Here is a 25,998-nt window from a genome sequence, read left to right as displayed (position 1 = left end):
TTTCACATTACAGAGTACCATGTATTGCTTCACTTTAGTCAAATTTCCCTTTAATTCAAATTGACTTCTTAATGCAGGACTTTAATTCAGATCAGTTTTACTCAATGATAGGTTTTGAGTGCAAACGCAAGAAGATATTAACTATTGCACAATTAATTGCACTTTTTACTAAAATATCAATGATTCAGTGATTTTTTTATTACCTAAAATTTAGACTTACAGGGCTGGAGATGCAAGTTGGTGGTAGAATGCTTATGTAGCATACTCAATGCCCTGGGTTGAATCCCACACTATCCACACACACACACACACACACACACACAATATCAAGAAATTTAGACTATGCTAATAGTTTGTGGTTAATTTTCTTTCTTTTTTTTTTCAGTCTGTTCTCAGTATTCTAGAGGAGTATTTGCCATTTTTGGACTCTATGATAAGAGGTCAGTACATACTTTGACCTCGTTCTGCAGCGCCTTACACATCTCCCTCATCACACCAAGTTTTCCCACTGAGGGGGAGAGCCAGTTCGTGCTGCAGCTACGGCCTTCTCTGCGAGGCGCCCTCCTGAGCCTGCTGGATCACTATGAATGGAACTGTTTTGTCTTCCTATATGACACAGACAGGGGTAAGTTCTTTTTCCTTACTTACATTCGGGAAAAGCTGACTTCCCATGTGAAATGGCTTTGTAGCACTTGTGTGATTTAGCAAAACTATGTTGAAAATAGTTGATTCGTATATTAATAGTGTATTATCAGTATTATTTTTTACTCTCAGGAGAAATTTCTAATTTAAAAATGCTTCTACCTAGCAAGTGTGAAACCCAGAGTTCAGAGCCCAGTAGTTAAAAAAATGTTTTTTATCACCCTGATAAAAAGCTTCACATAATCTTGTAAATTTAATGTACATTTTTTTCGTAATTCCTCAATAAACAGTGGAACTATTTTTCCTTAATGTAACACTATAAAAGAAAAAATGCTCCTAACTCATAAAGTAAACCTTGCTCTGTCACTTTGCAGAAATAAAGGCAACTATGTGAAGGGAAAACAAACCAGGGTGTCTTTTCTACTGTCACATGACAGCCAACACAGAATACTCCGAGACATCTGGTCACAAAACTATGAGAAGTTTTTTATGTTTACACCAGCCAAACAGTTCTATGGCTAATCCCCAGCAGGCACAATTGTCTGACAGTGTCTACCTGGAGACCACAGGGTCCCACAAGTTGAAGGCTCAGTTCCTTTGAGCTAACACCTCACTTCAAATGCCCACCCACAAATTACGCTTCTGACTGATCAGCTATACATCAGGGTTCCCGTGATCCCCTCCTTCATTTTGATTAATTTGCCAAATCACTCACAGAACTTGGGAATCACTTTCCTTATGCGCATCCATTTGTTACAAAGCGTAGTATAAAGAACACAGAGGACCAGCCAGCTGGAAGAGATGTTGGGGGCAAAATGTGGGAGAAGGGGTCCAGAGCTTCCATGCCCTCTTTGGACATGTCACCCTCCATAAACTTCCATGTGCTCTGCTATTCCATAAACCATTTTTGCTGAAGTTGAATGGAAGCTTCATCATCTATTCATGATTGACTGCATCATTGGCCATTGGTAATCAACTTAATTTCTAACCCCGTTCAACTCCACAGAGTTGAAACTCCCAGCCCCCTAATCATGTCATGGTCTATCTAATAAATGTTCCTCATCCTAATATTATCTAGGGGCCCTCAGCCACTAGTTATCTCATTAATATAGATATACCTATATCCCCAGAAGCTCCAATATTTTGGGACCAGTATTTTAGAAAATAAAGATAAAGACCAGTATTTCACAAATTCCCAGGAACTAATTCTTTTAAAATTTCTATAATGATATTTTGGTTATAATCACAATGTAAATTGTTCTTTACATCAAACAGAAATGAGTTAATGTTTTAGAATATCTTAAAATAATAGCAAGTTGAGCCAGAGTGTTGAATTTGAAATACAAAACCATAAATGAGTAATTGAGGGACCAAGACAATGATGATAAAATCTGGCAGTCATTCTTCTGCTTGATGGCAAACTTCCATTTTATCTTCACCTATCAGCCTGTAAAGATCATTAAGTGATACCATGTGACCTGTGTGTTAGAGAGACAAGGTGAATGATTACTACATTACCTTATTGATAATCCATACATTCATGTACAATGTTGGACATAGGTGGATTAAGTTGGAGGCAAAACTTATGGAGTTCCCATATTTTTTTCAGTTCTGTTTTCAATTTAGTGACTAGAATGATAGCAAAATGGAATACTCTAAAATTAACATTAGGACATAAGTTTTTATTGATTCCTTTTACATTAAGGCTTAAATGTTATGAGAAGATAAGAAGTTAGAATCAAAGTTCAAAAAAGGAAATTTTAAATAAAATTCAAATTCGAATAGAATTCTATGAAATGAATTCTATTCTTTTCTTATTTAGCAAACAATAAACAAGCAAAATAAATATTTTGAGTATATAATATACCTTCAAAAGTCCCAAATATAATTCCTGATATTCAGAGATTGAAACTCATTTAAGATATTCATCTTTATGCCTAATGATTATGTATTTGATTAGAAGGAAACAGTATGCCATTTAAGATGTCACATCAGAGGTATTTCTAGTCACTATTTCTATTGGCATTCTTAGTAAATTCTCCTACCCAATTTGCTCAGCAAATTTAATTTCTATAAGGTTGAAGCTAGTCAAATTCTGACTTGGAAATGTGAACCTATCTGTAATTGCAAATGATTATTTCCATTAGTTAACAGTTTGAAGCATCTCAGGGAATGTGCTACACAAAATTACATTTCACTAGATGAAATTACCAAATTTCTTCTTGACTAATATTTTCCCATATAAGAGAAGTGAACACCCTGTTATAAACCTTTTGATAGTAATTTGCACACTGCATTGTATATGCATCTGCATACCTTTTCTTCCCTACAGGGAACGTGCATCTGCAGTAATTATTACATCATATTACATTTCTTTATCTTTTGTTTAGAATAGTAACCCCTGATAGATATGCTATAAATATAAAACAAATTAATGGATTAAGCAAGCAAAGTGCTTGACAAAAGATATCAAAAAATTTAAGACTGTAATAATGATAAATAAATATAATTCATCATTGGATAAAGGAGACATATTTCAATGGATCAAATGGTTAATAGAAAGCCAAAAATGAAAAACTCACATAGAAGAATGTTACTTGAATTCAAGGCAAATTTTTATTATGAAAAATGTTGAAAGATAACATTCATGATTTACATTTAATTAAACTTAAATATTTAGAAAAGAATTTAAAATGAATTTTCTGGTCACTGAAAACTTCATCTCTTCAAATCTAATTAATAAGATGTCACTTTACTCTTGTGAAAAAAGATTAATGCATACTAAATATAATTTATATATGTGTGTGTTGTGATGGTTGTTTTTTCATATGAAGAAAATCTTTTCAAAGTAATATATTTTTACTTATGTTTATTGCTTGGTATGTTAAACATTCATGTTGTGTCTTGCATCATTACTAACACCATGGGTAACAAGGAGAATTTATGATCTGTGAAGAGACAAGGAGAAACAATCCTAACATTTTAATTTTTTAAATTTTTTATTAAGATATATTCATTGTATGGGAGGGATTCATAGTAATAATTCTGATTAGATTTATATTATACATTATTTACATTGCCTCCATAATCTCTGCCCCTCCCCACCCCACTTAAAGCAATTGCAAGAGGGTTCTTTGTTCTATTTCATATAAGTATATGAAGTCCATCAACCATATTCCCTCACCCTCATCTCCTCCATTCACTCTCCCCCCCAACACTAGTACCCCTACATACACGCTCTACCTATTTTACAGTCCTGTCTTTATTCTTAATATTTAAGGTGATGTTCAAAGGGGTTTCTTAGTATAAATTCTAATGATGACTGTTAGTGTTTTTCAAAACTGTTATAATGGACAGCAATTTTAATTTCATCTCTAGAATCTGCAATGCCTGGCAATTTCCTTGTTTTTCTTAATCCTGGTTTCTTTAATGTTTAATTCTCAAAATGTTTTATGTGCATTACTGCTTTTGAGGCTTATGGTGTTATTTCAGCGGTTGCTAAATAGCTTATATCCAATATCTTATATATTACAACATTATATAAATTGTTCCTAGGAGAGACATTTGTGGTAAAAGATAGAGCAGAAAAATCTCCTTTGGCTTGTTTTGGCTTGTTTCCTTCAGTTTATTTCATTTCCTGTTAGCATTGCTTTCATAAGACTATATTCTACTCATTGCATAATGTTTTCAGCAGATTAGGAGTACTCTTGGTGACATCATGTACCAGAAAAAAGCCACAACTGCAAAGGTTGTGAGGGGCCAGAGTATGTTGGTTTGGGTAGAGGGATGGATATTACTATTTTATTTCTACTTTTGAGGTTTCACTGCATACAGGATTTTCAAACAGCTTTAAATCCTTTTTCAAAAAAATCAAGATCAAGTAGCAGGAAAGGAATTAATGAAGAGGAAGGGGCATGAAGCACCCTTAAATGACATTTTTTTTCATTCAGTAGGTCTATAAACTTGCTGAACAGATCCTTCTATTTTCCTTTGGGGTTCATAACTCCTGTTCTCTTCTCTTCCATTTAATTTTCATATTGTCAGACTCATTTTCCTTTCCCCTCTTTATTCTCCTTCCATAGGAACCTAGAGGCAACATGATTTCAGGCAACCTTGATCCTTCTCTGTTAGGTTACCCAATATGGATGTTGCCAAGTTAATTTCATGTGAAGTCTTTTTGTTTGTTGGTTGGAGATAATTTTAATTGCAAGCAATTCTTTTATGATTTTCCTTGAGAAAAAAAATCTCTCTGAGAAATATGTAACTGACATCTGCAATGTAAAATTAGAGAAAACCTTAGGGCAGACATTATTTTAAGGAATGACTGGTTAGTAAGTCATTTGTTTCTTGAACTATTATCAGTTGGGATAAAGATGCCCAGAGAGCTGGTCAAATATTATTTCTGAGTGTCTGTGAGGGTGTGTCTAGGATAAATTGGTGTCTAAACTGGCATAGTGAGTTACTCATACCAGTGTGACTGAACATCACTCATCCATTGAAGACTCAGATAGGAAAAAAGGCAAAGGAAGGCTGAACTTGTTCTCTCTGCTTGACCTGGGACAGGGTGCTTCCGGTTCCCTGCACTTTGGGTCAGACACCTGGGGCTAATACCATCCATGCTCTGAATCTAGACCTTAGCTCTTAGACTGAGATTTTTGTTATTGGTTCCCTTGGTTCTCAGGCTTTGCTGGACTTCCAAGCTTGCAGATATTAGATTGTAGCATTTCCCAGTCTCCATAGTCACTTGAACCAACCCTTTGTAATCAATATCCTTATATATCCACACAAATATCAGCTCTTTTTCCCTGAAGAAACCTCATTAACAAATGCCTAAGAACCCCTTAAACTCTAACTCATAAATAATAAAGAGGGATAGTAGAGCAGAAAATTCTAATGAATATAACATACTGTCCTCAGTTCTGACTGAGCTAACATACTGACCCCAGTTCCTTCTTTGAGATCCCTTTCAGATAGAAGTGGAATAGGCCTGACAGCTGTAACTTTGCACCTATAAAGTAGCCTTGGACACACCCAGGGAGTGTCTACACTGCACTACAATTCTTTTCCTCATTCTCTCAGTCTCCAGTCACTAATTACCACACTTGCTAATACTTTAAGAACAAATGTCTACCATTGGTTGCACCATTTAAAAGTCCTCTAACCCAATTTTCTTATTAAAAGCAAAATTCAAAACAATAGTAAAACAGAGTTAATTGGTAACAATAGTAAAACAGAGTTAATTGGTATATAAAGTCAGGAGAATTAAGAATCTTCCAATTGTAACCTGGTATTATTAAAAAAATATGAATAATTTAGCTTGATTACTTAATTATAGAACACAGTTTTCCTATCCCACAAAAAAAGAAAACTTTCCCAGCCTGTGAAAAAATATCCTGAAGTCTGAAACCCTCAGCAGCATGAAAAGAAGTTCCATTTTTGTAAACCTTCCATGAAAAGACTCAGGTAATTATCTGTGTTATTGTGAACCCATCAAGATAATGACTATGCTTTTAAGATTCATGCAGTATATTTGTTTACACATTTTAATTACATTTATGACCAGACTAAGAATTCAAACATGTACTGCTGCCAGTTGCCAAGTGTGAGAATAATCCATTCCAAAGGAAGGAAGACAACATTAACTATATCTTCTAAGCATGTAACTCTGCCTTTCTGCTGGAAGGAGGCCAGTGGGAGATCAAGAAAGACCACGGTATAAAAGCAACAATGGAGGTTCTCACTTGTAACTGAGGGAGAAATAGTCATCAAAAATAGGCAAGATGACTCCTTTCATAGCATCTCCCTTGGATCACTGCAATATTTATTCCCCACCCTCATTAACCCTCATATTCTATAGGCTGTTACCATTTGGAGTTAGGAAGGAGAGCAAAAGACTGGACAGTGGGTGGATAGAATAAGGGCACATCACCAGGTGTCTTTATGAAGAGGATTAGCTGTATAATCACTTTTCCTTAGTAAGAGGAGGCAAAAGGAAAAGGAAATGCATGCCTATTTCTTGCCTCTCCCTTTTCCTGTTTAAGAGTGAAGGAGGCCAGGGCAGATGCTAGAAGTCAACATGAAGAAGTATTGGAATCTAACAAAAATTGTCAAATGAGAGGAGTGAGCAAAGAATAATGATTAGAAGCTAAAACAAGGGTGGTCAAAGAAAGAAGAGAGCAGAGCAAGAAGCAGCAAAATGAGCTGTGGGTGGATGGAATGGAGAAATTCTGGAGATAAAATATAGAAGTCTGTAGGCAGTCTTCCAAGTTTATTGGAAGGGTTGCAAAGGTCTAAGTGGAATGGCAGGAAAAGTAAATATACAATGTTCCATGAGTTTTTATGCTGAGTCACTTTAGTTGTCACCACTGAATAGGTGCTAGATGCATGTTGACTGACATTTTTCAGGGTGGTGGCTCTTACTTTCTGTTTCTTTCCCACTGTCAGTATTCAGTCACTGAATAAGACATAGGGGCAGGTCTGAACAGAGCCCTTGGAGATCCTCTGTCAAGAAAAATGATTGTGCCCTAAATCCTGTAAAAATGCCAACCAGAGAATAACTAAATAAATATACAGGCATCCAGTAGAATTGATTGTTCCATGTTGACTATTTTAATGCTTCTTTGTGAAATATTAAATTTGTATAAGTACATTTTTGCTTTACTAGAACCCTGAGCTTACACTGAAACAATCATGAGTTATTCAACCATGTTTGAGTTCTAACGATAGGAAACCTGTTTCTTAAGAATTTGTAGGGCTGAGGACAGTGGCTCATGCTTGTAATGCTAGCTTCTTAGGAAGATGAGACTGGAAGAATCATAGTTCAAGGCCAGCCCAAGCAAAATGGATCACGGGATTCCATTTCAGCTAATGAAAAGTCGGGCATAGTAGCATGCACCTGTCGTCCCAGCTATGTGGAAAGTATAAACAGCAAGATCATCCCAGGATGGTTCAGGAATGAACTTGAAATCCTCTCCCCAAAATAGCTAAAGCAAAATGAGATGGAGTTGTGGTTCAGGTGGTAGAGCACCTGCCTTCTGTGTGCTCCCACAGCATCTGTATTTTTTCCACCACTTTATTTGTTTTCTTCTTTGCCTTTCTCATAAGATTATTTAAGATTTCTAATAGTAAGGATTCTGTTCTGCTCATTGGGTTTTTCTGATCAATAGTAGCATCCTTGGATGTAGTCATAACTAGTTAATATGAAAGAATAAATCATATGGTGTCAATCCAATTAATGTAACAATGACTTCAAAGTCTGTATTTAGAACTCAATCCTCCCCTGAAACCAGACTCACTTACATACTAACTTCTGAATGCCCCCTTCATGACTCAAAACCCAACATTACAAGAGTGAATCAGTCACCTGCACTCTTTAGCTAACTTCTTTTGGAACATTTCCCAGGAGGCACTTTGCCTTACATACCAGAAATATTGGAGCCTTATTTCTATACTTTTTTCTCCCTCATGTAATCAGACCTAACCAATCATCAATACTGCCAAAAATGTATCACCTAAAAATATCCTAAATGCATCCCTGTCCTCTCCATTCTAATTACTGCTGCCTCTGTTCGGGTCCTCTTTACTCTGCATTAACCAACATTTCTTCTTGATTTCAGTACTGTCCTCAAATCCATATTGCATGAACTTGCCAGGCTAAACTACCAGCTAAATTCTCCTTTCTTATAATGAATGTTCTGTAGGTACCTATTGTTTTAATTATAACAGGTACATATCATAGGACAATTTGACAACTTTGTAGCAAAAGTATATTGGCATTGCAGAGTATATTTCGGTGTATAAATTATTCAGTTTTCAAGATGAGTTTGTATACTGTTTTAATTAGTTTTACTTGAAATGTTAGTAGACTATGCTTTAAAAATTTGGAATGAAGTCTGTAAGGGCTTTTTAGCCAATGCATCAATTTCATTCATGTTTTAAGGCCATGGAAGGGTTGATTTTTTTCTAACAGCTGTGTTCTCCATAATACGAGTTCTTTGAAACTTTGGGAGAATTTGGCTTTCTTTTGGCTTATATTTGCCAAATGTGTCCTTTGCCATCTTCTCATTTTCAACTTTTCTGTATTTTTATGTCTTAGACAAATCTTTTTTGGTAACATACTACCATCATGTATATGCACTTTATGATATGTATTGCATATTTAATTCTCCCTAAGCACTAAAAGTAAATAGAATTATTATCCTATTTTATTCCTGAGATAATTAAGATGTAGCAAGTTTAAATATTTTTTCTAAAGTCACATAGAAGTCAGTATCAGATCTAGGACTCAGCTAATTCTGTCAGTAAATGAACCTTTGCCTTTAACCAGTATGTTATACTGCACTCAAAGAAATTTATACTATGTTCACTATGACTTTCTTAAAGAGGAGTGTGATCTGTTCCCAGATCCACAGACTTTTTCTGTAAAGAACCAGATAGCAGGTATTTTAGACCTTGTAGACTACACAGTTTGTGTTGCAACTGCTCAACTCTTGATGTAGTCAAAATCAGGTATTGACAATATGCAAATAAATTGTTATGCCTACTTTCTAGTATAAATCTATTTATGTACATGAAATGGCATTTTTCCTTCACCCCCCCCACTCATAGACTGTACAAAAACAGGTGGTGAGTCATATTTGTTTGGCTCATGGGCAGTTGTTTCAATATGTGTACAGATTTTCATAAAAAGACTATATACTTTAAATATTTTGTTGCTTAATAAGGGCAACATGTATTAAATTTAAAATTTTACTAATGTTTTAGAAGGAATTTCCTAATTATAAGAATAAATAAAGCATTTTCCACACAAGTGAGCATTAACACCCCTTCTTAAGATATCTCTTATTCATACTCATTTCAGAAGTCTTAATATTTCAACCTTATAAATTAACAAATTTTTGTTTAGAGTCAGAGTAATAACTTTTCTGACAATTATTTTCTAGGTGGTTTGATCTCTTATTATTCAAGGTTAGAATATTATTCTGATCCATTACAACATGAGCAAAATCTCTGTCTTGTTTTGTGCTCACACACCTGTTTTAGAATTCCTACCACAGACATTTTGAGCATTTCTCACAACATAGCTCAACTGCATACTGTATCCTAACAAACTGTAGGAAACAAAGAAAAACAGCATAAAAAATATTTCAGATTAATGTCAAAGAAGTGAGTGTTGAATTTGATTTTGGGGTCACACTTCAGTGCATGTGTGTGATGTTGTGCTAATTTGAGTAAGGAGTGCAGATTCAACATTTAAAAAATACATGGGTAAATATCTGGCTCAAGGTAATGGAATATAATTCTCTTTGTGGGAGAATGAAAATGGACTAAATATATCAAATATCCTAGATGAAATCAGAGAGAAAAAGAAAGAACACAGCACAGAGTAAATTATGGAATAAAAAAGCTCATGAAGTTTGGTGGATGTTAAAAAGCTAAACCAGTGGTGCATGGGAATTCCAGGGGGGTGGAAGTTGAAGATGGAAACACGATTGTGAAGATAATACTTCACTGAGCTCTTGCTTGGGTTATGTGTTGTCTTTGTGCCATTGAGTTCTTACTTAAGCTGATTTTTAAGACTCCTAAGCAAGTCTATAATGTGACTAGACTCTTTCATTCATAATGGCATAGAAAAACAAATCAGTTGAACTGATTAGAAAGAACCCCCCAAACTGTATTGATTTGCATAAGATCATTTATAATATATGAAGTACTTTGTGGGTTTCAAAAAGTGAAAATGACTATTCAATTAGAATGACAAGTTTCAGAATGAGCTCTTCCACAGTAGTATGCACTTCTTAAAAGGAAATAGCATTTGAAGAGATGAATAGAAAAGAAAAAATTCAATGGGATTTTTACTTTCTAAAATACAGTCTTCCTAATAGTTATTGGACTGAAAGTTATTGTTTCTTGTCAAAAAATGTAGGTTCACTATTACTACATTCAAGAGATCACTGAGACAAGTCTTTATCAGAATGAGACCAGTATACCCATTGGGTTAGATGTTACTATAACCAAGAAGTGCAGCAAACCAAAAGGAACACGAGAAGAAATGGAAGTGAGAGAACATACCAAGTAGCACAGACCAAAGCAGAAAGTGAAAAAGCTTGTACAAGTTTGCAGATGTTAAGAAGCATAGTTCATAGGTTTACGGGGAAGTAGAAGTTGAAGATGGAGATGTGGTACTGATAATATTCACTGAGCTCTCACTTGGGTTATGTGTTATCTTCGTGACCAATGGTGTGGTCAGCCATATGTCTACACAGATTCTGAGTATGTCCTCTGAAGGAAAGTACCACAGAAACAGTACAACCTCATAAAAACTGGATTTGAAGAGCAGCCCAATTAGTGAAAGCCACCATGTAGCTGAATTCATTGAGTGATGAACAGATTGATACAGGGTACAAAGTAGAATGGATAATGAAATAGCTAAGAATTTTCTGATCTGACATGGAAATATAGTTCTGTTCAGTACTATAACTCTGTACATAGATGTTAATGTAAAGATACACAGAATAATAATACAAAAAATAGAAACACTAAAAATGTATAACAATAAGGAGAAGTACCAAAGAGTCATGTACATCAGATGAATCTGAGTGAGTCTGAAGAAACCATGGAGTCAGCCGACTCCTAAAGACATCACTGATGAGAGAATCAGCAGCTAAGTGGAGACCAACATGGAATGAAGATTCTTAGTGCATAGACTGGGCCAGTTCCAACTCTGTCCTCAGGCATACATAATAACTAGAATTTCCCAGCTTCCACAAATCTTCATAAGTCTAAAGCATTTTATTCCTGACCTTCAGAATCATGCTTAGCAAAGTATAACCTGTAGATCAAATCTGGCCAACACTCATTTTATTATTGGAATTTAGTGCAGTCGTTTGTATATGTATCATCTATGATTGCTTTCCCACTGCCATGGAAGAGTTGAGCATGGGCTGAAAAACCCATCATTTTACTAACTGCCCCATGGAAAACAATTGCTAATCTTTAACTTAGAATTTTCATTGAAAATAGATTGCTTCAATATAATCATCCTATGTGAAAAAAGATACTTAAGTTGGTGGGAAGATTTTTATATACATATTCATTACTAAGAAGACTGAATTTGCATGTTATAAAAATACCTTAAAATTATTCATAAAAGCAGCTCAATAAATATTTGTGAAGTCTATTTCAGGATCTATGCAAGGATATGTTACTGGATGCCATGGAAACAATATTACAAGTCCATAATATTGTAGACATAGGTGCTTGCACCTGTATTATATTGTGACCTACCAAAGTTTTAGGTTCCACCTTTCACAATAATGATGAAATATTCCTTTCAGTAATTGGATAGATGGAATTCAAATGTTTCCATTTAAAGGGTTATATTTCCCATTCTTCAGAATACCATAGTGTCATGGATCTGATCAAAGCCTCTGTTTTAAAACAGCAAACAAAGATTATGCTAAATGCCAACTGTGTGTTTGCTTTTCTGCATTATATATGTCTATTAAAAATAATGCAATTTCTGAAAGGCATTCCAGGCCTTTTAAAGTTTCTATTATTTGTGTATACATGATAGTTGAGCTAAAACTTTACAAATAATAATTTCACTTACTTCAAGTCTTATTTAGGAGTGGTTTTGTTTTTTGATATTTCAGCTACTTCCCTTACTCCAAAATGTATCTTTCCATCACAGCAGCCAGAGGGACTCTCTAAAATAGGCAGATCACATTACCCTTCTGCCCAGAGCAGTCCAAGGTTTCCCTAGCTCACCAGTGTCACATCCAAGTTCATGCTGTCAGCATGCCAGACACATCCTACCCTCAGAGCCTTTGCTATTCTCATTGCTCTGACTGGGTTAGCATTTCCACAGATGTAAGAATACCTCACTACCTCTCCTCATTCTAGTCTTTGATGCGAACACGTCATGGTAAAGAGTCTCTGACCACTTCTGCTTTCTATCATGATCCTTTTGCCTATCCTCCTTTCTTGTTTCATTTTCTCTGTATCACCTTTCATCTAAATTCTACACATTTTGCCTATCTAATGTAAACTCCATTATAACAAGGCATTTTGTTTATTTATTTGCTGCTGTATTCTTGGGATCTACAATTATACCTAGGACATTGAAAGGCCTTCATATATTTGTCAAATCAAATTTGATAAGCAAAATTTTAAATTGGAAAAAAATAATGGAAACAATAAAGTTTGGAATGTGCACATCACTTAACAGTTTTCTTGGGGAGATAGCTCCCAAGACCCAGGAATAAATGACCATGAGTGCTTGGCTCCAGGATATGTGTGGAATTCACCAGGAATTTGATATCCCTGAGAGTTAAATTGTCTTTAGGTGTAATGAAAATATGTATTTTTAGTTAACTATTGGTAACATATTTTCTTCTAAACTCACCAGGGTTAGTCATAAGACCAATACAAGTATCCACATTCTAAAATACAAATAGAAAAGAAAAATTATGAATAAGTAAAAATCTAATCAAAGAGATTATGAAAAAGTTGCTTTTATGTGCCATCTGAGGTTTCTAAAGAGTTTATAATCTGATAATAGACAGCACTTTCACAATGCTTACCATGTTAAACATGATTCAAAAAGCTTTACATATCTAAACTCCTTTCCCTTTCGAAGCAGTGAGGTGGGTAATATTATTTTCATTTTACAGATGCAAAACTCATACCCTTAGAGGTTATATAATTTGATTGAGATCATAAAAGGGAGTAAGTGGCAGATCCAGGCTTCAATGGCAGGAACTTTGATCTCAAAATGTGTGTTCTTAATCCCTGCAAATATGCTGCTAGTAAGACCTCCATCTTTCATTTGAGTCAGAGGTAGTCAAGAACATACTATAATAAGCAGGAACTAACGATTACTGTATAACAGTATGTAGCAATGGGCGATCCTAACAGTTCCTGAAAGGCTCAAATAAATAGAGCCAGCCTCAGATCCAAGATTTCAGCTTTATAAATTTATTCCCACATGAGCATCTGAGTGCTGCAGCTGCCGTGCGTGGTCTTTTGTGTGGTCACAGGTGTTGGCTATATGATTCAAGGGCACAATGGTGGATGACAAGACAAGTGTAGTGGGGACTGCCAGCCCCAGGATGTCGTGCCAAGTTTAATACTGAAAGTAAACACAAGTTGGTGCCAATTTTCCTCTAAGTACATTTTGCTGAAGAAAAACAAAGTTTTCTTCTAAAAATCATCATTGCTATTGGCATAAAAAATAAGTTAGCTTAAAAATTAAACCTTAGCTTAAAACTGGAGAAGATAAAGTGATAAAAATCAAAGTTATATGAAAAAATCATCAGTTGAAGTTAAATGGTCATCAGAATCTACATATTTCAGTTTTAGGATATCAAAGTGTGGTTCACATAAAAACCCTGTACTGAGAGGTAGAACACACACACATGCGAGAAGTACAGGGGTGATAGGGTAGTTCAAATGGTAGAGTGTCTATCTAGCAAGTATGAGGCTCTGAGTTCAAACCCCAGTTCCATAAGAGAGAGGAAGAAGAAGAAAGAGAAGTAGGAAGAGGAGGAGGAGAGGAAGAGAAAGAGAAAGAAAGTGAGAGAGGGAGGAAGGAAGGAAGGAAGGAAGGAAGGAAGGAAGGAAGGAAGGAAGGAGGGAGGGAGGGAGGGAGGGAGGGAGGGAAGGAAGGAAGGAAGGAAAAAAGGAAGAGAAATGATGTTGGAATTCTAAGAAAGAGGAGAAACCAAATCAGAATATCAGCTTTGGAACTAAGATATATTCTAAGTAGGAGATAAATTTCAAATTGGTGCCTAAGAAGGCTTTTGGTTAGAGGAGAGGGATGGTGTCCCAGGTAGAGGAATCCAAACAACAGAAAGAAGCAGGAAGGTAAGAGTCAACACAAATGGTGAGCAGACCACATTACCCAGAGCACAGGCTCAGTAACACGAGCTTAGTAAGTGAACTATCAGCCATGAAGCAAGTACTGTGTTTTTCCCGGAATCCCAGACCTAGCTAGTTCAGAGATTGGCAAACAATCAGTGTTTGGTTAATGTCAAGGAAAATAGATGCCAGCCTCCTACACAGCTAACTATACCATAAGCTGAGGTCACACTCTAACTGAGCCACATATGCAGCTGTTCAGTTACAAAAGAGGGCAGGTGACTTTGCTCATAGAGTCAAGGGAAGATTCAGAGAAGGTAACATTTGACCCGAGTAGAGTTTAAGGCCAACAGATGAAATGAAGGGAAAGGGAGTCTTTATGGAAAGAACAATATGCACAAGAACGTGATGTTTTGCAAATAGTACATAAGTTAGTATTGTTTGAGAAGAGAGAGCGCTGAGAGATTCTGGCAGAGAGAACAAAGCTGACGAGGTTGTTTAGGACAGATGAGAAAAATGTTGGATTGTAAATGCCTTATCTGAAAATTTGCATTCTGTGTCCTAGATAAAGGGATACCTATAGTTATTTTTTAAGTAGTGACATGATTAATATTCATGCCTCAAATTCTAGCCATTGGGAGACATTCTGTGGGAAGAAAATTAACCACAAAAGTCACAATGCAACCTGTGAACAAGTGAAAATGAGCATCGTAAAAAACATATTCATAAAGTAAGAACATGTTGAGTACATGAGTCATCAGAGCTGGCTGGCTTTAGTAAAAGATTATCATTTGGATTTGCAGCCAGATCTTATTTTTTAAAGATTTTTGCTTCTAATTTAATTTAAAAGTAATAAACCAAGATGTAAACCAGAATTACTTTAAGTCATGGATTCCTACATCCACTATTTATTTCAGTACATGCTACAGATGATGCTAAAAATATAGTGTAAATTTTCTTCAAGTCATGATACATTATTTACATTGCTCTTTGCAGTACTTATACAGATATAGAATTTGGATGATAAAGTTTTCTAGCTTGCTATAACGTTATTATGCATCTAACATCTAATGCAAGGAGAGCTAACTCTATGGGGACACCTTGCTTACACCCTAATATTCCCTATTTAAAGGAAGGCATTATTTATGGGCAGATTGTTCTGGTTTAGCTGTTTCACTCATTAGAATTTTGCAAATTCACAAGGAAAAAAAACCCGATTCTTCTTAAAAGCATTTGTTTAACACATGAAATGTATTGATCAATACCTTTATGTATTCATGCATATTTGTCAAATTTTTATATTTTTCTTTCTTAATTTGTGTACAAATATTTGAAAAGAGTAAATAAGTTTAGGTACTTGATCAAATTTTTTCACCTGCCCCTGCATTTACCTAAAATAACTCCAATTTTTTAAATTGTTGTGCTGGATGGGAGTACATTGTGGCATTTACAAATGTCCTTACAACATATCAAATATATCATACTTAAATTCATTCCCTCCACCATTCTCCTTTATCCCCTATCTGATTCCTGGAATAGTTTCAACAGGTCTCATTTTTGCATTTACTCCACAATTTATTTTAAACCTTTGCTATAGTCTGGATATGGAAAATCAATCACTGACCCATATGTTAAAGGCTTCATCCCCAGCTTGGTGCTATTAAGGGATAATGGAAGCCTTAAGAGGTGATGCTGAGTTGGAGGAGTTAGGTCACTGGGACTTGTCCTCAGAAGGGCTGTTTGAAGTCTAGTCTCTTCCTCTTCCTTCTTTTTAGCTTCCTGGACATGAAGTGAGCAGTTCTGCTCTGCCACATGCTCCCACAGGCCCAAAGCAATGGGCCAACCAATCAGGGACTGACACCTCTAAAATTGTGAGACAAAATAAACATTTCCTCTTTTTAAGGTGATTTATCTCTGGTATTTGTAGTAGTCAGCTTTTCAATGCACAGTTTGAGAATAGCTTCCAATTTAACATTTGTTTTTAAATAAAACTTCTTATTTCAAGAATGCCAAGTGGTCCTAGAGAAAGACATAAAATAGGATCAGTTTATTCTGTTAAAACTGACTGAGATTGTCATTTCTGTTGAGCAATTCTACTTCTCCCTCGCTAAGACCATACTACCTTCCCCCAAACAATTACTGTAAATGTTTTTCAATTTTCACAAACATCAAGCATCAAGCTGGATCTTTCCTACTGCCTTAGTTATCTACTGATCTACCTACTTTGATGAAGACCAATTAACATAAGCCTCTCTATATTCTACCAGCATCAAAATGCTGTGAGTTTGCATCCACTCTCTCCCACTTTCTTTCCACCATCAGGAACTAATCCTCCCATTCAAGGTTGACCCTCCAAATGAGCACATGCTTTCTCTCAGAGTCAAAGGTATTTCTCTTCAATTATGTGTGTTCTCTTCCTGTGATAGTCTGTTTCTCCCATACTCTTTCTGTATGCATGAAAAATAACCTATAAGCAATCAAACACTCTTTATGATCTGTACTCTTAGGGCTTCTGGGCTTACTTTTACATTCATTGACAGTCATACCCTCTCTCATCATCACATTCATTGAGCGCTTAGTCCTCAAACTTTTTCTGGCATCTTCACTCTGTAATCCTTTGCAATTTGAGTTCTGTTCTCCCATCTTCACCCTGCAGAATGTCACCTCTTCCACAATTAACCTTCAACTACTCAAATCCAAAATTATTCCAGATACTTCACACCTTAACATGACTCTCATTCTTCATACTCTTAAATTCTTCTTTGGTATCTGACTATTTTTTAAATGCTATTTTCTCAAGATCATTTTCAATACTGCATGTTCTCAGTCTTACCTTCCTGACCCTAAGAATAAGGATTCTCCACGTCAGCCTCTTTTATTCAACTCTACCCTATTAGTAATGTCTCTTTGGCCAGTGTTATTTTTGTCATCGCTTTAACTAGCATTTGGATGATAATGTAATTCCCAAATCCCAATGAACTTTTGCTGAAGCTTCTTTCATTTTATTTAAACAAGTGCCTCTCAGAAAGTATAATAAAAGTTTTAAAATAAAACATGCATCGATTTACACAGCTTGTATGTCATTCACAGGGCACATGCTTGAAATAATTAAGAGTAAAGAACTGTGATGTTCACATTTTGCTTCTGAATAAAATGAATATATTATCCATAGAACACATATGTGCACATCCATATGTGTATATACATATGTGTTAACAATAGGTTGCAATAGGTAACAACAGGTTAAAAGTAAGTTTTTCTTGTATTGTTTTTATTTTTAAACTTCACTGAATTTAAACTTATTTCCAAATGAAAGTAATAAAAACATGTGGTATGTAACAAAAACTGAAGTTGTACTGAGGGAGCTTTTAGTACTTTCAAGACATTTATTGTAAAACAACCAACAACAAATCAACTGAGCTTAGTTGGAAGCAAGGAACTAAAAAGAGAAAGGAGGGCATCATAAGTTTAAACATATGAAAAATAAATTATAAAACATGGTGGAAATTAAGATAGCAATAAAAAATAGCAAGTATGTATTAATTTCACATAAAGTGAGCAATCAGATTTTTAAAAAATAAATATAACAGCTTTATAAGAATTGAAATACTAATCACTGTCAAAAAGCTGTGATGCCTATCCACAACTAATATTTCTTATTAACATATAATTAAAAAGCTATAAAAATAGAGGTTAGTCTATTATTCTTGGATTTAAAAGAAACAATAAATTTAAAAATAATATAGGAGATGTGAGTAATATTAATTATTTTAAAAAATTACTCTGCAAAAAGAATGCATATTTTATACATGTTTCATAGCACAGTTACAAGAATAGACTATATGTATTTAAAAGTAATAGATACAAAACAATAAATATTATAGAAACCATATTTGTTAATATAGTGGATAAAGAAGCAAATGCTTATAGCAAAACCCATAAAAATAAAAATCAAGGTTCATGCAAACTTTTAAAATAAAAATAACTTTAAGTAAAGAAGGAATGACAAATTAAATGTCAAAGTATTTATAAATAATGAAAATTAAACCAAGGTAATAAAGCCTTAAATGTTGACTCAATCATACCTATACTGAGATATATTTTTATAAACTTACATATTTGATTAGAAGTAGCAGACAAAGCAATTCTACTTATATTTACAAGTAAAATCAGCACGAAAATTTTTTTTAAAAAGCTGGAAACATGAAATAATAAAGAAAAAAACAGAAATTGAAGGAATAGAGAAAATGTGCAACTGTTGACTTCAAGAACTTGTTTCTTCAAAAAGGTAAATATGCTTTAACATTCATCTGTTAATAGTATTACTGTAAAGGAGCATACCTCAACATGATAAAGATTATATATGGCAAACCTGTAGCCAACATCAAACTAAATAGGGAAAATCTGAAACCATTTCCTCTAAAGTCAGGAACAAAACAAGGGTGCCTACTCTTCCCACTCTTATTTAGTATAGTACTAGAATTCCTAGATAGAGTAAAAAGTAAAAAGGAATAAAAGGAGCTTGAATAGGGAAGGAAGAACTCAAATTATCCCTATTTGCAGGTGATATGACCTTGTAATCTAAAAGACCCTAAAAGTTCCACCAAAAAGAATTCTTAGATCTCATAAATACATTCAGCAAAATAGTGATACAAAATCAACATACAAAAATCAGTAGCATTTCTACATATCAACACCACTGAGAAGGAAATCAGGAAAATAATACCACTCACAATAGCATTAAAAATTTTAAATACCTAGGAATAAATTTAAGTAAGGTAGTGAAAGATCTATGCAATAAAAACTATGAGTCACTGAAGAAAGAAATCAAAGAAGACATTAGAACATGGAAGGGCATTTCATGCTCATGGATTAGCAGAATCAATACCGTGAAAATAGCTACACCACCAAAAGCAGTCTACACGTTCAATGCAACCTCCATCAAAATTCCAATGACACTACTCGCAGAAATAGAAAAATCAATCTTAGAGTGCACAAAATAACTTGAGTAGTCAAAGAGAGCAATGCTGGAGGTATCACAATACCTAACTTCAAACTATATTACAAAGCCATAGTAATAAAGACAGCATGGTAATGGCACAAAAGCAAACATGAAGACCAGTGGAACAGAATAAAAGATCCAGACACAAACCCACATAGCTACTGCCATATGATTTTTTACAAAAGAGTGCAAAACCTGCATTTGAGAAATGATAGCCTCTTCAACAAATGGTGCTGGGAAAACTGGATATCCACTTGTAACAGTATTTTGAAAACAGATCCCAGGCTCTCACCATGTACTAGTGTCAATTTAAAGTAAATTGAAGATCTTAAAGTGCAACCTGAAACTATGATAAGAAAGAATACAAAAAACACTGGGACACAAAAGCGTAGTTAATACGTTCCTGAATAAAACTCAATAGATCAGCAATTACGTGAAAGGACTGACAAATGGGACTTCATCAAACTAAAAAGCTTGTGCACAGCAAAGGAAACAGGAAAGAGACAGCCTACAGAATGGGGGAAAAAATTTTGCCAGCTATACATCTGACAAGGGATTAATAACCGGAATATATGGGGAGCTCAAAAAACTAACCCCACAAAGATTCAACATCCCAATCAATAAGTGGGCAAATGAAAATAATGGTGAGCTGTCACTTCACATCAGTCAGCATAGCTATCATCAATAACACAAACAGCAGCAAATGCTTGTGATGGCACAAGATGAGAGGTACACTTACTCACTCTTGGTAGGAATGTAAATCAGTGCAACCACTATGCAAAGCAGTGTGGAGGTTCCTCAAAAACTAAAGATGGAACTACATACGATTCAGTGATACTGCTCCTGGGTATCTACGTGAAGAGATGTAAGCCACTTGCACATCCATGTTTACTGCAGCACTTCCTCAATAGCCAAACTTTGGAAACAGCCTCTGCCCTACAACTGATAAATGGATTAAGAAGATGAGGTGTGTATACACAATGAAGTATTATTAATCCATAAAGAAGAATGAAATTAAAGTGTTAGCAGGTAAATGGATGGACTTAGAGATCACCACGTTAAGTGAAGTCAGCCAGGCTCAAAAGGACAAATTTTATGTGTTTTCCCTCATATGCAGAAGCTAGGGCTACAACATAAAGATATGCATAAATACATATATGATTTTATAGATATGTACATAAATAGATGATCTTATATGCATATATACATACATATATCATCTAATACACACATATATATAGAAAGAACAGGACTAGAATAGTGGGTCTGTTTGAGGGAACTAGAGGGAGGTGGGAGAGGAAAAGTGAATGACACTAAGTAATATCAAAATACATTGTGGCTGTGTCTGAAGATGGTACAACGAAATGCACTGAAAGTATATGCACAGAATAGTAGGGGAGCAGGACAATAGAGAAGGAATAAGTAGTAGTGGGGGTTAGTCTACATGCGTGAAATACCACAGTGAAACCCCCATGAACAGTCAGTAAACACTTTAAAAAATGATGGGCACAAAGGTAAAACACCCCTGACTGCAGGTAGGTACCAATGGGAGGGTGGAGAGTAAATGGAGAGGGTGAGAGGGATGAATATGGTCAACTCACATTGTGTACATACATGAAAATAGAACAATGAACCTGCTGAAATTGTTCTATGAAGGGGGAGCAGAGGGATGAGGAAGAATGATGGGGGGAGATTAATCTAATCAAAATACATTGCAGACACATATGTAAATGTCACAACAAACCCCTCTTGTACAACTAATATATACTAAGAAAATGTAAAATAAAAGTATGCCAATAGGAAAGCATCTCTTTTTCTTTCTTCCCTTCCTTCCTTCCTTGTTTTTTGTTTTTGTTTTTGTTTTCGTTTGCAGTACAAACCAAGGACAAGCACTCACCACTTAGGCAATGCTCTCAGCCCTTTTCTTTGTGAAAAGGGCTAAATTCGTAACCTTCTGCCTCTACTTCTTGAGTAACTGAGATTACAGATGTGTACCACTATGCCAAAAAAGTTAGGAAGGTATTATTAAAAATACTATCACTGTTGCATAGTGTAAATCTTTGTCAAAATGTATTCATATTTGTAAGCCATAGCTTGTGATTATATATTACAAAAATGCATCATTTCCATTCAATAGTAGTTATCTAAAACCTCTGAATGGCTTTTGTTCATGGCAAATGAAGGAATTGCTTAAAAGATTCAAAAGATTTGCATACTAGAATTACAGATTATTAAACTCACAATTACAGTACACCAAACACATAAACAAAGTTATAGGGCTCAGTTGTTAAGATGATCAGCCTAAACATCAGGACCTATAGACCTCTGAAAGTCTGAAGTCATTCTTTAGCAGCTGTGATTTTAAGTTTAGAAGCATTATGATATCCTGAAAAGTTAATTAAGCAGACAATGAGGGAAATAGACTTGGACAATCTTATACGTAGATCTTTGTGTCCTTCTCAGATTACACAAAGGAACTGCCCACTCTTCCTATATAGAAGCCTAGTTCACAAACAGAGCTATGCTAGTGTGTTATATGAAGGTCAAGGGCTATGGGTTCAGAGAGACCTGGCTCAGGTTTAGATTTAGGCTTCTGAACTCACTGGTTGGTTAGTCAACTTCTTAAATTTCCACAGGTGCTAAAGATTGAGTGAAAATTAAATGTAAATTTTATCAACATGCAATTCAATACTGCTGCCCTATAAAATCAAGTTAAATAACTTAGGAAGAAATATTTTTACTATGACTCTTTATTCCCAAATACATAACTGTCAATGAGGAAAAGAATATTTATATACTAACTTTACCCCTGATGGCATTTTTAACTCAACTTATAGGAATAATTTAATGTACATAGTTCTCAAACACTTAGGGAAGTAGAAATACACATTTCCAGAGTCGCTTTCAGTCTTACACCCACACAGCTGTTACACTGGGAATTATCCAATCACACACAGTTAGATCTCTTCCATTCATTTGGATAATTCTGAATTCCTTTATTGCCAGTACAGAAGTATAGAGATTCAATAACGGTCATCCTAAGGAGGGATTCAACCAACCACAACAGCTACTCATCAGAGATGCTGCAAAGCTTTCTTTACCAGACATATGGTTCTTTCTGACATAGCTCAGATTTCAAAGTCAATTGAAAAGTTTTTACTCAGACATAGTATTAAAACACTTTATGAATTGTGCTACTTGAATAATGAGAGAGCTTGAAATCAACAACAAAAGATAAAACAGTGTGTGGTAACATATCAGAGTATAAGTGTTTCGGGGGGGGGATATAAAAATCTTACAAATCCATTTCATAATTGAAGCTATAAGGTCAACAGAAAGAATTAATATGAGAAAATACATGGGTATTTAATCTCACAGCCAGTTCTCTGAGGCTGCATTGAAAGAACTGATTCATCATTTAAAGTCTACTTAATGGAATTGTTAGAGCACAATGCACTTGAGGGCATGCCTGTCTGGATTTCATCCTAACTTTGCCTCTTGAATCTGTGTGACATTGGATTGCTCCATCTCTGGGTTTCTCAGCCTCCAGTCACATGAGCACAATAACACTCCCTTTCTCATACAGTTGTTTTGGAAAATTGAGTCCCTATTTGAAAAGTGCTTAGTATGATAACAAGTTCTTTATTAGCACTATGTAAGTAGAGCTCTCTTTATTAGTATTATTAACTTTATCCTGGAAATGCATTCCTATATTACTTTAGAAAATTAATTATAATGAAGATTGGTGACCTTATACTCAGAATTAATTTGAAGGCATTTAAGAGCATTTCCTGTAGACACCTTGATATTTTTATAATCTAAGTAGAGCTTGTTCAGTAGCTTTCAAAATTTTCCTTTGTTAATAAAATATTCCTGTCAATATTAATTCTCAAATATGAGCATTTTGCTGCTAAAATGCCACAAGCACAGGAGCCTGGCCTTTCTAATCTTTGTCATCCTGGTATTTAGTACAGGCCCTCAGAGGTACTATCAGTACACGTTGTATAGATGAAAGCTGTTTTAGAATTAGTGGAATTCTAGCAAATAGTGCATGGGTGCAGACTCCTAGAGAATTCATGTGCTATTTTGAACAACATATCTCCTGTTCCCCAGTGTTTCTTGCATTTGAAAATCTAATCAACTCTTCTCCTTAAATAAACATTTTGTTTACTTAAATAAATAAAACTTGTGTTATTAGAAAAGGACTTGTTAAAATAAAATATAACCTCTTTTGTAAAGAAAAAATAATTTTAAGAATGGTCAAAAACATTTATTGGGAAAAGTAGTGCAATGATTCTCAAATTAAAGATTCAGATTCAGTGGATGAGTCAGGCCCAAGTATTTGCAGTCTTAGAGAACCTAGTTGATTCTGGACACCAGGTTGAAGAAACCTTAGAGTAATAATAATGAAACCAACATGTATTGAGCCTATGTAATGTTTAAAAATGCTCCATATAAATTAATTAATTTAATCCTCCCACTCACCCTATTCCCTATTCCAGAATACAAATCCAAGCAGTCTGCCCAGGTTCTTGCTGGTGCACACTATAAGGTATTGGAGCTCAGATAATTATGAAAAACAAGCAGTCTCTTCAAACTTTAATTTCTCATCTGCAAATTCATTTTTTATTCATTTTAGTGAGAAATAAATCAGGTAAAATTCACCAATACATACTGCAAGTGATTGGCATACATATAAACGAGCATGAACTAATTGTTGCTATTAAATTGATCATTCATATTAGTCCAAAAGGTAATACATTTAGTTTCAAATATCAAACAGACAGCAAACAAAACTGTAAAAAAGAAAATAATGAAAACGTGATGAATGAATAGAACACTGATTAGAACTAATTTAAACAATTGTTATAAAATTCCAAAGGAACATCAGTTGTCTCTTGGGAAGTCATGAACAATCATCACCACAGACATTTCTAAAGCATGAACTAGGAATGTCTTGATTCACCTTAAACTTTTAGTGTTTTTCAACTAATGGCATTTCCCATGGGAAACTTGCATTAAAAATCTAGTCGATGTACATGGGTTCCTTTTCCCCCACATCCTCACCAACACCTGTTGTTGGTGGTGTTTTTGATGATAGCTATTCTAACAGGGGTGAGGTGGAATCTTAGTGTGGTTTTGATTTGTATTTCCTTTATGGCTAGAGATGATGAGCATTTTTTCATGTGTTTTTTTGCCATTTGAATTTCTTCTTTTGAGAAAATTCTGTTTAGTTCACTTGTCCATTTCTTTATTGGTTCAGTGATTTTGGTGGAGTTTAGTTTTTTAAGTTCCCTGTATTTTTGGTTATCAGTCCTTTGATGCAGAGCTGACAAATATTTTCTCCTACTCTGTGGGTGGTCTTTTCAGTTTAAATACCATTTTTTTGTTGTGCAGAAGCTTTTTAATTTTATGAAGTCCCATTTGTCCATCCTTTCTCTTAGTTACTGAGCTGCTTCTTTCCTGTACTAACTTCAGAGTTTTGGGTTTCATAGTAAGGGGAGAGCACATATAGGAGGTATGGGATAGGTAGGAAACCCAAAACATGAAAGTGTCTGATGTCCCCACTGCAGAGGAGCTAATGCAGAAACCTTAAAGTGACAGAGGTCAATATGGGAAGGGGATCAGGAACTAGTGAAAAGGTCAGCTAGAGATGAATCAACTTGGGTTGTAACACACGTGTGCATGGAAGCAATGCTAGGAATCTCTCTGTATAGCTATCCTTATCTCAACTAGCAAAAACACTTTGTCTTTCTTATTATTGCTTATGTCTTCTCTTCAACAAAATTGGGGAAAAGGGCAAAACAGGTTCTGCCTGGAAGCAAGGTGGGGAGAGGAGAGAGGGAGGCGGGAGGCAGCGTGGAGAAATGCCCCAAACAATATATGCACATATGGATAAAAGAATAAAAAATTTTTAAAAATCGAGCCACGCTCATATCATTAAGATTATATGACAACAAAAAGTTACCTGTATCATATTTGATAACCTCTTTTAAATGGTAGTTTCTGCATTTTACATTGGCACCAAAATAAAATAATTACAAAATCAAATGGTGGAGCACTCCTGGTTTAATCGTAAAAAGTGCAAGGATAAAAGTATTCATGCCTAGAATAAAGTATCTGCTTTTGACCAGAAATTTATGATAATGTTTTATAAAATATCCATGCCTCATTATGACTCTTTAGATGACATAATTGAATTGAATTTTCTGTTACAGATTATTTTAAGTCTTGACAGAGTGAGGCAATAAATTGTTTCTTTTTAGGCTTAACAATTATAACAAATACCAAAACTGAATCACTTGGACAATGTAGATTTTATGAGTCAATATGCTATTGATTTTTGAAATACTTGAATTTCTCCATATGTAAATTTATTTGGTATAGCTTAACAGTAAACAGAATTTAAGACAATATAAGGCTGAGTGCAGTGACTCATGCCTATAATCCAGCTACTCAGGAGGTAGAGATCAGAAGGATTACAGATCAAGGAC

General features: G+C 34.9%; 1 protein-coding gene across 7 annotated transcripts in view; it reads left to right on the top strand.

Annotated features, from left to right (window-relative positions):
• Gria4 (glutamate ionotropic receptor AMPA type subunit 4) overlaps positions 1–25,998 on the top strand; it is a 335,307-nt gene that overhangs the window by 124,701 nt on the left and 184,608 nt on the right. For all 7 annotated transcript variants that reach the window (XM_074066811.1, XM_074066812.1, XM_074066810.1 and 4 more), the window contains one exon: positions 386–625. In XM_074066811.1, coding sequence (XP_073922912.1) covers positions 386–625 — 240 coding nt within the window. The remainder of the gene's footprint in view (positions 1–385; positions 626–25,998) is intronic.

The sequence above is a fragment of the Castor canadensis genome, chromosome 2 (genome assembly GCF_047511655.1).
Source record: "Castor canadensis chromosome 2, mCasCan1.hap1v2, whole genome shotgun sequence".
Taxonomy (NCBI): Eukaryota; Metazoa; Chordata; class Mammalia; order Rodentia; family Castoridae; genus Castor; species Castor canadensis.
The sequence above is the reverse complement of the archived record's forward strand: the minus strand, read 5'-3'. Positions and strand labels throughout refer to the sequence as shown.